This window comes from Triticum aestivum, chromosome 7A, assembly GCF_018294505.1.
Source record: "Triticum aestivum cultivar Chinese Spring chromosome 7A, IWGSC CS RefSeq v2.1, whole genome shotgun sequence".
NCBI lineage: Eukaryota > Viridiplantae > Streptophyta > Magnoliopsida > Poales > Poaceae > Triticum > Triticum aestivum.
In genome coordinates, this window is record NC_057812.1 from 200,863,821 (window position 1) to 200,878,064 (window position 14,244).

At 50.8% G+C, this 14,244-nt stretch overlaps 1 protein-coding gene across 1 annotated transcript; it reads right to left on the reverse strand.

Moving 5' to 3' along the window:
- Positions 1-4,299: 4,299 nt before the first annotated feature.
- Positions 4,300-6,236, reverse strand: LOC123150074 (U-box domain-containing protein 41). Its single transcript, XM_044569865.1, has one exon. It carries the CDS (start codon positions 6,109-6,111, stop codon positions 4,489-4,491), a length of 1,623 nt encoding a protein of 540 aa, XP_044425800.1. The 5' UTR covers positions 6,112-6,236; the 3' UTR covers positions 4,300-4,488.
- Positions 6,237-14,244: the final 8,008 nt, after the last annotated feature.

Genomic DNA, 14,244 nt, shown 5'->3' on the forward strand with positions numbered 1-14,244 from the left:
TTGCCGCCTCTCTTCCGTCCCTGGTCCGACCGCCGCTAAGGTACCCTCCGCCCTTGCACATGGCCGTCCATGGAGGACACCATGCCCATGTAATAATCAATCACTATTTATGTTTTATTTGTTTCGAATTAATCTATCTATATATCCTACATAGACAAACCCCATTACAAGTCATTAATTCCTATTTATAGCACATATGTGCCCCAGATCACCCCAATCATTATTAGACATTCAATCTAAATTGGGTGGCATAGGTTGCAACGATTTCCCTTTGTCCTTCCCCATCTCTAGGATGCACACATGCATGCCGGTCGTGGGTGAAAAAATATCACCTACTTCGTCTTACCACCTCTTAAGTTTAATTGATTGATTATTCATTAATTGTTTGTTGTGCTTTATTTGTTTATGGAAGAGAATCTCACAAGAAATCTGTCAATGCAATTGAAAGTTAAGGGTGCAACTCAATGCATCCGGTGTGTGGTGTGCCTAAGTTTGCGGGAAAAAAACCATCCTCAACAACACAAAAGCGATGTGATGTATTTTTTTTCACTTTAGGATATATATAATACCAACATTTTTACCCCGCACAAATTCCCGCCACAACGCATGGGCCATTCATCTAGTTTGATATTATTTTATAACATTGCATATGCTCAAATGTGTGTGTTATATGAAGAAGGACAAATTTTAGGGCACCGGTTTTAGGGCTGCTAAAAAGCATAAATTGTTTTGTGCCCAAAAAACCTTCTCCCTCCACACCTAAACCATTTTTAGGACACCAATTTTTTTGCCACTGTTGGAGATAGTCTGATGCCGGACATTTAACCACTTCTCTGATTGTGCCATCTCCATTGATCTTAACGCACCCCACCTCCGAGGGTTCCCACTATGCACATGTCGGAGCGTGCGCACCAAAGGCCGGAGTAGGTATATCCGACCCAGAGATGAGTTCATGAATAATCTTCTTGTATCTGCAAAGAAGATGACTAGCCCTGAAGATCTTGATATGGTTTTTTAGGGATGTCTATACTACTTGTTTGATCTAGATCTAAGGCCTGTTCATGAAAAACTTATGAACAAAGTAGAGCATAAACATATACGCCATTTCCATTGATCTTAAAGCACTCCGCCTCGGGGTTCCCACTTATGCACTTGTCCACTCGTGTTTACCAAGGCCAGAGTAGGTATATCAAACACAGAGATGAGTTTGTGAATAATCTTCTTGTTTCTGCAAAGATGATTATCAGCCTTAGAGATCTCGATATATTTTCCTTAATTTTTAGGGATATTTGTTGATTGGAGCTAGATCTAAGTCCTTTTTATTGGAAATAAACATATGAACAAAGTAGAGTACAAACATATGCACCATCTACATTGATCTGAAGGCACCCTGTCTTTGGGGTTCCCACTTATGCACCTGTTTGGGTAGAGCAGGTATATCCAACACATAGGGGCGTGTTTGGTTGCCCGCATGCATGCCAACCAGGTCCGCGTGAGATGTGCGCGGTCTATTTGGTTGGCTGGGCTGCATGTGGTTTGAGACCCGCACAAACCTCAAAGCAGCCCGCAGCCTGGCCCGGCGGGAACTGCCGAATCGGTAGTTTCTCGCGAGCCTGGTCGGGCGCGGCCACGCGTGCGGGGCAATTGCACGCCTCGGGCAGCGCGGGAGATGGAGGCGACGTCTCATTACTCGCCCCCACTCTCCTGTCACCGGCCAGGCGCACTGTTCCCACCGCTCCCTCTCTCTCCCTCACCGCCCCTCCCTCTCCTCTCCTCTGCTCCGATGGCTCCGTCACGCCCACCACCGCGCCGCCCTCTGACCCCGGTCGACCAACGCGTCTACATCATCCAGGAGCGCTGGCTGGCCGGGCTCCAGAACTCGGGTCGCGACCTGGCCTCGGCGCTGCGGGCGCCGTCCCCCATCTGCTGTCGGCCTCCACGAGCGCCGACGCCGGCTAATGCGGTGACGGCCGCTCCTGCTCTGCCGCCGATTTCGGACCTCGTGGTCCTGGGCTCGGCGCCGGCGCCGTCGACGGAGCCGCCCCTTGTTGGGACACCATTGGCCTTGGGGGTTTTCTTGACCCCCGTCCAAGGGTTTTCTCCGGTCGGCGGGTCGTCCTTCGCGACCTCCGGCGTGGTGTTCAGCACGGGGCCGATGCCACAGGCCGTCGCCGGGGCCGGCTCGTCCTCTGCTCCGCCATCTCTATCGTTCCCATCGGGGTTTTCACCCCGGCCTCGATTTGCCGCGGCTGCGCGTGCTCCGGTGAGTCAAATCCCCAACAAACTTGCTCCTAGATGTAGATTAGCGGTTAATTTCTTAGGCATGTGTAGGATTGATAGGAATCTAGCAGATCCGATTGGATGCAATCCCAATCGAATCCAATCGGGTTGATCTATTCTTGTTTTGTACAGTGCGTGTGCTACTGCTTGTGTTCATGCTAGAATGCTAGTAGCTGTGTTACATGCTAGATTCATGTTCATGCTAGGGTGAGTGCTACTACATGCTAGATTTGTGCTACATGCTAGTAGCTGTGTTCATGGTAGAATCATGTTCATGTTGAGTGATGAATGCTAGAATCATGTTGACTAATGGCATGCTCATGTTAGGATCATGTCCTTGTTTCATGTTGCATGTTGAAGCTAGGGTTTGTGCCATGAGTGGATGTTATACGTGCATGTAGTAGGATGGTCCCAAATCTATATAGCTGCACATGGGTGCTATTGGCACTTGCTGTTGCTATTTTTAGATGTTTCCTTGTTTAGGATTGTGCAGTGCTCAGTACCAGTTGCAGCAAAGAAGATGCCACTAATCACTAGGCAAATGTCATTTATCAATGGCACTTGCTGTTGGGCAAAATGGCACTTGCTATTGGGCAAGTCACTGATCAGTGTCATTGATCAGTGCCATTTGCACTGCAGCAAGTAGATTAGTGCTCTTGCCCAACACCAAGTGCCACTGATCAGTGCCATTTGGCCACGAGCACATGCCACTGATCAGTTGCACTTGCTGTTGGGCAAGTGCACTGATCAGTGGCACTTGCTGTTGGGCAAGGCCACTGATCAGTGGCACTGATCAGTGGCATTTGCTTGCTTGCTTGCTTTGTTTGATACTAATACTTGTCATGTTGCCTGACAAGATACTGAAGACTGACTGGGATGTGATGGGTGGAGGAGCTCAGGTCGTGGCCGGAGCTGAGCGCGCCGAGGATTTCACCCCGAAGAATAGGTGGCTCAGGATGGTGGACCTGCCTGGCAGGATCGCCTTCATGAGCGTGCCTCTTTCAAGGGGACGATCTTCGAGGCAGGGCCACGAGGAGGGGGCCAGGGAGCCGATGAGATTCTACGCACAGATCAATGACAACGAGGACCTCGCCATGCTCGTCGTCCCTCCCAAGTTCGTGGAGGTGATGAACACCTGGCTGGTCATCAAGCGACTCCCGCGCGTGGTCATGCTCTCAGCCAACAAGAGGTGCGTGTTCTGGGTGCAGGTCCAGAACTTCGAGGGCCAGATGGTGCTTGGCCGGGGGTGGAACTACTTCTGCCGCCGCCACAAGATCATCCTCGGCGACCTCGTCGTTGTGCGCATCTCCGGACTGGGACTGAAGGTACAGATCTACAACCACGACTCGTCGGTGATGTGCAGGTACCGTTGCAGCAGGCACAACTGCCTTGGTGGCATCGAGCAGGCTATGTAGTTAAGTTAAGTCAGGTGTTAGTGGAGAACTTTTAGGGTGTGTGGCGAGACTTGTGCTGGAAACATGTTCATATTTTGGCCAGGTGCAGCACCCTGGCACAGCAGGGAAGGAGGATGGCCCTGCTCTTAATCTAGAGTATGCTATCTAGTTAAGTAGTTTGCTGTGTTAAGTTTGCTGTCATTACATTGCTTGCTTTGTTTGATTTTGCTGTTGTGATGTTGCTGTTGTGCTGATCATGTGTAGTGGTAAGGCCATCACATTTGAATGGGCTGGGCAGAACACAAACGCTGTTTGCAACCAAACAACTGAAGTTTGCATCTGCTCACACCCTAAGCACAAATGCGGGCAACCAAACAGCAGGGGTAAGTCCCCCTCGATGCGATGCAGGCAACCAAACAGATTGCAACTGCTGCATATGACGTTGTATTTCAGCAATCAGGTTGGATTGAGATGGACATACAATGCAAGTACTGTTCCAAACTACAACCAAACACGTTCTAGATGAATTCATGAATAATCTTCTGCTATCTGCAAAAAAGATGATCAGCCCTAGAGATCTAGGTATATTTTCTTTATTTTTTATTAGGATATCTGTACCTAATCTAGATCTAAAGCCTTTTCAGGGAAAAATATATAAACAAAGTGGAGCACAAACATATGCGCCAGATTCCACTGCACAATTGTCTTTAATTTCACATCTATTCAAAATTACAGACCAAGCAGGTAAAATGGAGCACTGCATGAATCCACTGCAAAGATGACAACACAGCAACACCCAGCTCAAGAACTAAGGCTAATCGATGCATACTGATCGCCAGTGGTGTGAACTTGACAGCTTCGAGGCAGGAGGAGCTCCCCAGCTCGCAGCACGCCGGCGGCGGACCGGCAGGGACGACGCCATGGTGCCGCTGTCATCGTCGTTGCGTTCGGTGTTGCTGAAATCATGAAGGCCTCCGCCGTTGATGTCGCCCAGGCCCAGCATTGCTCGCAGTGCCTTCCGCGCCATGTCCTTGTGAACGCCGGGGTCCGCTTGCTCGGCGATGAGGATGAGTGGCCGGTCGGCGCCGGCCGCTCTGGCGAGCCCCCGGAACCGCGGGCTTCCCTTGCTCATGTCGTACAATGCCGCGACGCAGCATTCTTCAAGCTCCGACCTGTGAGCGTCGTCGGAAAGGATGACGGAGAACGTCGCCACGGCGCCGGCGTCCATGAGCGCTGTCCGGCCCTCAGTGCAGGCGGCGACGTTGCAGATCACCATGAGGGCCAGCCTGCGGATGGGCAACGGCTCGTTGGAATCGGAGGAGATGGAGAGCAGGTTCTTGGCGGCGCCCGGGGCGCGCGCGAGCTTAGACTGGTTAACGGCGGCGAGGGAGAGGTGGAGCAGAGCCATCCCGGCATCGCGGCGCGCTCGCGGGGCCTGGTCGCCCGTCGTAAGGAGTGCCAGAAGAGGAGGCAAGGCGCCGAGCACGCCGATGGCGGCGCGGTTGCCCTCGTGGAGAGCCAGGCCGAACAGAGCGCCTGCCGCGTGCTCGCACGCCTCCGGGGCGGCAGCACCCAAGCTGGCAACCTCGACGAGCGCCGGCACGGCACCCGCGCGGACGATGGGCACCCTGTTCTCAGGCTCGAGGGAGAGGTTGGCCAGAGCAGCGGTAGCGTCGGCGCGCGCCGCGGCCGAGTGACGCGCGGACAGCAGCACGCGACGGAGCGCAGCGAGCAGCTGCGGCACGCAGAGCGCCCGCCTCCTCGGCGCGCTTTCCCGCGTCGCCCGTCGCAGCGCCGCCATCGCTGCCTCCACCTCCCACTCATCTCCGCCGCCCACAGCCTTCACTGTCAACTGGCCAACTTCCTCCTCCCCCTCACCAACCCGCAATGACTCCGTTTTCTTCGCGCACACCATCTCCAGCTGCTCCACCGCCGTTATCTCTGACGACGACCGGGAGGACGACGACGACGTCGACGCAGCGGACGCCCTGGAGGAGCAGGACAAGTTAGAAGACGACCTGCCTGGTGGCCGCGGAGACGGAACCGCGCGTAGCACGGCCTCCCGTGCCGCCGCGGCGGAAGGGGCCGCAGGCGGCGCGCGTCCGGACCGCGCGCTCCAAGTCCGGATGGCCGCCCCGAGCGCGTCGTTGGGTATGGGAACCACCCCACCCGATGCCGGCGAGTCTCCCTCCAGGCCAGGTGGAGAGACGGAAAGCTCCGCGCAGGCCTGGATGCAGGCGCGCTCGTACGTCCGCCCCGACGGCAGGATCACCGGGTCGGACATGGGCGCGCCCAGTATCGGGCACAGGAACTCCCGTGGCACGTCCTCCTCCTTGTCCACCGGGGACAGGGTTGCAGGGAGGGATGGCGGCGGCGGCGGCGGCGGCTTGGAGTGGAAGGGCAGAAGCTTCCAGCGCCATGCGCGCGCGGCACCCATGCTTAATTATCAGCTCGGCAGCTGCAAGCAGAGCAGCGGCGCTTTGGTGCTTTTGGTGCAATAATGGACGGTGGCTCACCTTTGCTTTGGATGGCTGGAGCCGTGTGCTCGCCGTCCTTTTCGGGCGTTTAAGTATTGTGGCTTGGGAGACAGTGCAAGGTGACTTAGCCTGGAAGGGATCGGCGATTACGTACTGACATGTCGCCTGTGGATCTGCATCTCAAACAGAGTCAGGATATACACTCGGCAAGAATGTTCTTGAACATTCTTATCGCTTTTTTACATGGAAAACGCACCAGTGGTACATAATACAAAAAACAAAAACAAAAAACAACGCCTCTTCACTATTATTGATGGCGTTGATAAAATCACGGAGACTCACGCCTTGTCTCAAAAAGAGTTTGATACGAAAAATCAATCCAATGAGAAAATTGCTCTATTGCCAGAAGAGAAAATCAAGTGATACCAAAGATGCAATGCTGACTTTATTTTGGAGGGAGACAGTAATACACAATACTTTCAAATGGTCGCGGATAGATGACATAGAAAGAAGTGTATTTTTAGTCTCCAATAAGATGAAAGGGGGACCAAAGGACGCATGAAGCTTAAAAGTTATCTTACCAAGTACTACAAATCACTGTTTGGGGCCTAAAGACCCGAGTTCAAATTCTAGAATTGATAGATGATGCACAGCGGTTTTTCTCGTTTTATTGATGATCAACCTTGATTTGTGGTGAAACCAGTCATCAAGAAATATCTTGATACTCATTTAAAAAAATCATGAGCATCACGTTTATCTTGGTACTCATATTAAAATGGTTGTATGCATCCCTAGTTGGCGCAGAGGCCGGAAAGTGAAAATCTCTCCCATTTTTAAGCAAAGAGAGTCTTGACTTAGTGGTTGGGCATGCAGTTCTGCAGCTTAACGACCCGAATTCAGGTCCTAAAATTGACAGGTGATGCATAGGGGTTTTCTCCCATTTATTGAGGATCAAGCTTGATGTGTGGTGGAACCACTCATGCAGAAATATCTTGATACTCATTAAAAAAAATATGAGGATCATGTTTATCTTAGTACTCATACTAAAATGGATGTATGCAGGACGAGGATTAGGAGCTCTCGGAGGCTCCGCATCCCTATACGAACAATTCGTTCAAAAAAATACTGAGAAATTTGAAAAATAATCCGGGATTTTGGGATATGAAACGTGGGTTCCCGATGTACTCTTGTCTGAAATTTTGTGAAAAAATGCAAGGAAACATATTCGTGGCAAAAAAGACAAAAACTTTCTATGTATAGCAAAACACTGTTTGGGTGGATTTTTGTTCGGACAGTAATTCCTTCGCCACGGATACGTTTTCTGGTATTTTTCACGAAATTTCACATGGAAGTAGATTGGGGAAACAGGTTTGATATCCCAATTTTTTTATTTTATTTTTTGGGTATTTTTTATGATTATTTTTCGTATAGGGGTGTGGAGCACCCATGTGCTCATGTGTATTTTCCATGTATGCATCCCTAGTTGGTGCAGAGGTCAGGAAGTGAAAATTTCTCCCATTTTTAATAGGTACACACTAACCCCCGCCCAACCCTACCCCTGCTCCCGTGCGGCCCCGCAGCGTCGCACCGGGGCGCCCCCGCCTCCTTCCTCTGCCCCCGTCACCACTCTCCTCTCCGCCGCCGGCGACGACGACGCCAGCGCAAAGCCCAAGCGACTCGGAGACGGCCTTCTCCTCACGCGCTAGAGGCTCAAGATTAGTGTGGCAGATTCGATCTCGATCTCCTCGGCAGTGATGGCAGACAACAACAGCTAGGGCGTGACGGCAGGGCTATAGTCGCAGCGGCAGGTGGTGGTGGCAGCCATGCTATAGCCGCTCAACCTCTGGTTTGGCTTTAGATCGTGTCGGTGCTCCTGGTCTTGCTCTGCATCACGCGGGTGTTGGGGAACACAGTAATTTTTTTAAAAAATCCTACGCACACGCAAGATCTATCATGGTGATGCATAGCAACAAGAGGGGAAGAGTGTTGTCCACGTACCCTCGTAGACCGTAAGCGGAAGTGTTATGACAACGCGGTTGATGTAGTCGAACGTCTTCACGATCTGACCGATCCGAGCACCGAAAGTACGGCACCTCCGCGATCTGCACACGTTCGGCTCGATGACGTCCCACGAACTCTTGATCCAGCTGACTGTCGAGGGAGAGCTTCATCAGCACGACGGCGTGATGACGGTGATGATGAAGCTACCGGAACAAGGCTTCACCTAAGCACTGCAACGATATGACCGAGGTGGATTATGGTGGAGGGGGGCATCGCACACGGCTAATACAACTGTCAATTTGTATGTCTATGGGGTGCCCCTCCCCCGTATATAAAGGAGTGGAGGAGGGGGGAGGGCCGGCCCTCTATGGCGTGCCTTGGAGGAGTCCTACTCCCACCGGGAGTAGGATTCCCCCCTCCCTAGTTGGACTAGGAGAGAAAGGAAGGGGGAGGAAGGAGGAAGGAAAGGGGAGGGGGGCCCCACCCAATTCGGATTGGGCTTTTGGGGGGGGGCTGTAACGCCCTCGATGCGGCTATATCTCCCACGTGTCGAAGCACGACTTAGAGGCATAACCGCATTGAAAGCAATGTCGCAAGTGAGGTAATCATCACACAACCCATGTAATACATAAGGGAAAGAGATACATAGTTGGCTTACAATCGCCACTTCACACAATTACATGAATAAAGCACTACATCATCCAAATACAATCAAGGTCCGACTACGGAACCAAAATAAAAGAAGAACCCCAAATGCGACACGGTCCCTGATCGACCCCAACTGGGCTCCACTACTGATCAACTAGAATGAAACAACACAAAGGACAAGATCTTCATCGAGCTCCTCTGTGAGCTTGGTTGCGTCATCTGCATGGTTCAACGGCACCTGCAAGCTGGTTTGGAAGTATCTATGAGTCACGGGGACTCGGCAATCTCGCACCCTCGCGATCAAGACTATTTAAGCTTATGGGTAAGGTAAAAGGTATGAGGTGGAGCTGCAGCAAGCGACTAGCATATATGGTGGCTAACATACGCAAATGAGAGCGAGAAGAGAAGGCAAAGCACGGTCGATAAAAGTATGATCAAGAAGTGATCCTAGAACAACCTACGTCAAGCATAACTCCAACACCGTGTTCACTTCCCGGACTCCGCCGGAAAGAGACCATCACGGTTACACACGCAGTTGATTCATTTTAATTAAGTTAAGGTTCAAGTTATCTACAACCGGACATTAACAAATTCCCATCTGCCCTTAACCGCGGGCATGGCTTTCGAAAGTTCAAATCCCTGTAGGGGTGTCCCAACTTAGCCCATGACAAGCTCTCACGGTCAACGAAGGAATAGACCTCCTCCTGAGACATTCCGATCAGGCTCGGTATCCCGGTTCTACAAGACATCCTCGACAATGGTAAAACAAGTCCAGCAAGACCACCCGCTGTGCCGACAAATCCCGATAGGAGCTGCACATATCTCGTTCTTAGGGCACACCGGATAAGCTAAGCGTACAGGAGCCGATGTAACCCAAGTTGCCAAGGGATGGCCCTGCACGGTGCTCTGGGTTGGACCAACACTCAGAGGAGCACTGGCCCGGGGGGGTTAAAATAAGATGACCCTTGGGCTGGCCTAACCCAAGGGAAAAAGAGGCTAGGTGGCAAATGGTAAAACCAGGGTTGGGCCTTGCTGGAGGAGTTTTATTCAAAGCGAACTGTCAAGGGGTTCCCATTATAACCCAACCGCGTAAGGAACACAAAATCCGGGAACATAACACCGATATGACGGAAACTAGGGCGGCAAGAGTGGAGCAAAACACTAGGCATAAGGCCGAGCTTTCCACCCTTTACCAAGTATATAGACGCATTAATTAAATAAGATATATTGTGATATCCCAACAAGTAAACATGTTCCAACAAGGAACAACACCTCCATGTTCCAACAAGGAACAAACTTCAACCTTCACCTGCAACTAACAACGCTATAAGAGGGGCTGAGCAAAGCGGTAACATAGCCAAACAACGGTTTGCTAGGACAAGGTGAGTTTGAGGCTTGGTTCAACAATATGGGAGGCATGATAAGCAAGTGGTAGGTATCGCAGCATAGGCATAGCAAAAGAGCGAGCAACTAAGCAAGCAAAGATAGAAGTGATTTCGAGGGTATGATCATCTTGCCTGAGATCCCGCAAGGAAGAAGAACGAGTCCATGAAGAAGACAAACAGACGTAGTCGAACGAATCCTCACAACACGACGTTATCGGAACCAACCCAAAGAAGCAACACCGGAAAGAAGCAAACAATCATGGTGAACAAACATCACATAAGCATGGCACGATGCGCAAACAAGTATGATGCATGTCCGGTTTAATGATAAATGGCATGGCAAAATGCACAAGCAATACTACAAATTAAGTGGAGCTCAATATGCAACTCCGCTGCATATTGACGAAACACCACATGACTTATTAAGTTCGATCTTGTTTATGTACCCAACAATATTAAATGTTGTTAAACATGGCAAGAGGGTGAAGCAAAGAAAACTACCTATCTAGTCAAGTTTAAATGAGGCCGGAAACAACGAACAACAATTTCCAGAAACTCCTCATATGCATATATTAGGTTCGGTACTGTTCTGCCCTTAACACAATTTTAGGGTTGTTAAACATGCAAAGAGATGCCACCATGTTAAACTATGAAAAATTCTACCCCATTTACATATAAAGATGATTAAATTCTGAGTTACGGTTATTTAGTTATGAATTAAGTCATTTTAGCATGGCATAGGGGCAAATTAAAACAAACAACATTTTAAACATTTTAAACATGGATGGAAATGACATATTATGAAACTACACAAAATTCTAAGCAACTTTCATATATAAATCATTTTATTCCAGTGCATAGATGATGAGTTATTATATGCATGAAACATGAGGGTTTTTCTGTAAAAACTGCTGACTCTGGAAAAAATAGACAAATTGCAGAACTGAAAAAAAACAGAGGCGGGCCGAAACACAGAAGGCTGGCCCAACCGGAGGGAAAAGAAAAAAAACAAAAGAGGGGCGCGGGTGCCCTCACCATGGGCTTGGGCCCAGTCAGTGCAGCGGGCCGGCTTGCGCTGGCGGAACTGGACCGCGAGGATGTAGCCCACGCGGACGCGGTCAACGGTGACGGGCGATCTCCTCCCGTTCGAAGCAGAGACGGGAACAGGCACGACAGCGGCGGTGGTCCGGCGAGGACGTCGACGGGGCAAGACGAGGAGGCCGGGAACGAGAAGATCGGCGCGTGGGGAACTCGGATCCGGCGACGGACGCAGTCAACGCTCGAGGACGAGCGCTGTGAAGCACTGCTCGACCTGAAGCAGAGGAGAAGCACGGGAAGCAGGGCATCGATGGTGCGGGCGGTGATGTGACTTGCTCCGGCGGGGTTTGCAGGTCGGGAGGCGCGGGGAGGACCGGGAACGGTGGAGATGCGGTTCCATGGCGGCGATTTCGACCTGCAGAGGGCGACGGAACGATGACCATGGCAGCAGGGGCGTCCTCTTGTTGCTCCTGCTCCTGGCGAGAGAGAGAAACTGAGATAGCAAGAGAGAGAGAGAGAGAAGGGAACCAGATGAAAGGAAGGGCGCGCTGCGACCTGGAGAGACGAGGCGGCCAGCGGCGGCCATGGGAGCTTGTGCTCCTAGTTGCTGCTCGGGATGGTCTGCTGTTTGCTGCTGCTCGCCGGCAGCGGCTGGGTCGACGACGGGGTCGAGGTGCGCCCCGGCGCCATGGAAGCTACGGGAGAGGTAGGCGCACGGGCAGAGGAGCTCTGGCTCCTGTAGGATTTGGGCGACGGCGGTGGTTGGACGGGAGGGGAAAACGAGGAGAAAGTGGAGGCTCAGCGGAGAGATTGGGTGGAGATGGATCCCGAGGTGGGAGATGCTGGCGGCGGGTGAAGGGACAAGCCTCCTAATTTCTAGGGTTGGGCAATATATATACACCAGGTGGATTAGGTTAGGCGCTACCTCATCCCTACGATCGTAATCGGATGGTCGCGAATAAAATAGTTAGGGAGCCCAAATAAGAAAACGATGACGTTTTGTAGATGTTTGGGGATGATCCGGACACAATGGTGGCGACAGTCCGGGTCGGGTCCGGGACAACTTTTCGGACGCGCGCGCAAGGGGGTTTGATGCACTGAGTAGAGAGGGTTTGGTTGGGTCTGACGGTGAGTAGAGGACTATGCAGAAGGCCTCAGGCTGAGACAAGAGAAGAGAGAAAGGCCCGGCGACTGTTTCCGGAGACCGAAAACGTCCGACGATTTGACCGACTATATTGCCGCTATATTTTAACGGTTGAGCTATCAAACGAACTCCGAATGCGATGAAACTTGGCAGGCGGCCTATCTACACCATAAAAAGACCACACGCCAACTTTCATCCCATTCCGAGAACATTTCCGGCCACTTATAAAATAATATTTCGGACATGCCGCGGGCGCATGCAAGTGTGTCTGGGCTCAGAACGGACAACGGACGGAACGAGGAGACCGGGACGGATGCAAGTTTCGAAAACATGATGATGCAATGCACATGATAACATGACAAGATGCAACACGCAAGCAAAAGACATGGCAACAACAGCGAATAACTAGATGACACCTGGCATATCGGTCTCGGGGCGTTACAGGGGCGCCCCCTCCTAGGCTCCCTTCTCCTCTCTCCCACTAAGGCCCAATAAGGCCCATATACTTCCTGGGGGGTTCTGGTAACCTCCCGGTACTCCGGTATATTCCCGAACTCACCCGGAACCATTCTGATGTCCAAACATAGGCTTCCAATATATCGATCTTTATGTCTCGACCATTTCTAGAGTCCTCGTCATGCCCGTGATCACATCCGGGACTCCGAACAACCTTCGGTACATCAAAACACATAAACTCATAATACCGATCGTCACCGAACGTTAAGCGTGCGGACCCTACGGGTTCGAGAACTATGTAGACATGACCGAGACTCATCTCCGGTCAATAACCAATAGCGGAACCTGGATGCTCATATTGGTTCCTACATATTCTACAAAGATCTTTATCGGTCAAACCGCATAACAACATACGTTGTTCCCTTTGTCATCGGTATGTTACTTGCCCGAGATTCGATCGTCGGTATCTCAATACCTAGTTCAATCTCGTTACCGGCAAGTCTCTTTACTCGTTCCGTAATGCAACATCCCATAACTAACTCATTAGTCACATTTCTTGCAAGGCTTATAGTGATGTGCATTATCGAGAGGGCCCACAAATACCTCTCCGATACACGGAGTGACAATCCCAATCTCGATCTATGCCAACTCAACAAACACCATTGGAGACACCTGTAGAGCATCTTTATAGTCACCCAGTTAAGTTGTGACATTTGATAGCACACTAAGTGTTCCTCTTGTATTCGGGAGTTTCATAATCTCATAGTCATAGGAACATGTATAAGTTATGGAGAAAGCAATAGCAGTAAACTAAATGATCATCGTGCTAAGCTAACGGATGTGTCAAGTCAATCACATCATTCTCTAATGATGTGATCCTGTTCATCAAATGACAACTCACTACAAAAAAATACACTTCCGTGATGATACGTGTTTGTCATAGTAGGTCGCTTTTTTGTCATGCATGTACATCCATGAAAAATCTATGACAGAATCAAGATAGTCATACCTGTGTTGTCGTAGAAGTGTTCCATGACATTACCAAAATTATCATCACGGAAGTGTCCACTTCCATGATGATAAATCGCGCGTCACAGAAGTGCTTTCGTCAAGGGTGACCGACACGTGGCATCCACCGTAACGAAACGCCGTTAAACTATCGGGTCGGGTTTTGGATCCGATAACCTGTTAACAGCCCCGACCAATGGGGATTTTCCACGTGTAAAATCATCATTGGCTAGAGGAAACACGTGTCGGCTCATCGTCGGGACAGATGTCATCCACTCACTGGACATACGGCGCCTATGATACGTCGACATGTGGCACGGCCCAACAAGTTTAAATGGGCCGGCCCAACTAAAGGCCCACAAGATTTTGCGGACCATAATGGGCTGGCCCAGCTAAAGGCCCACGAGATTTTG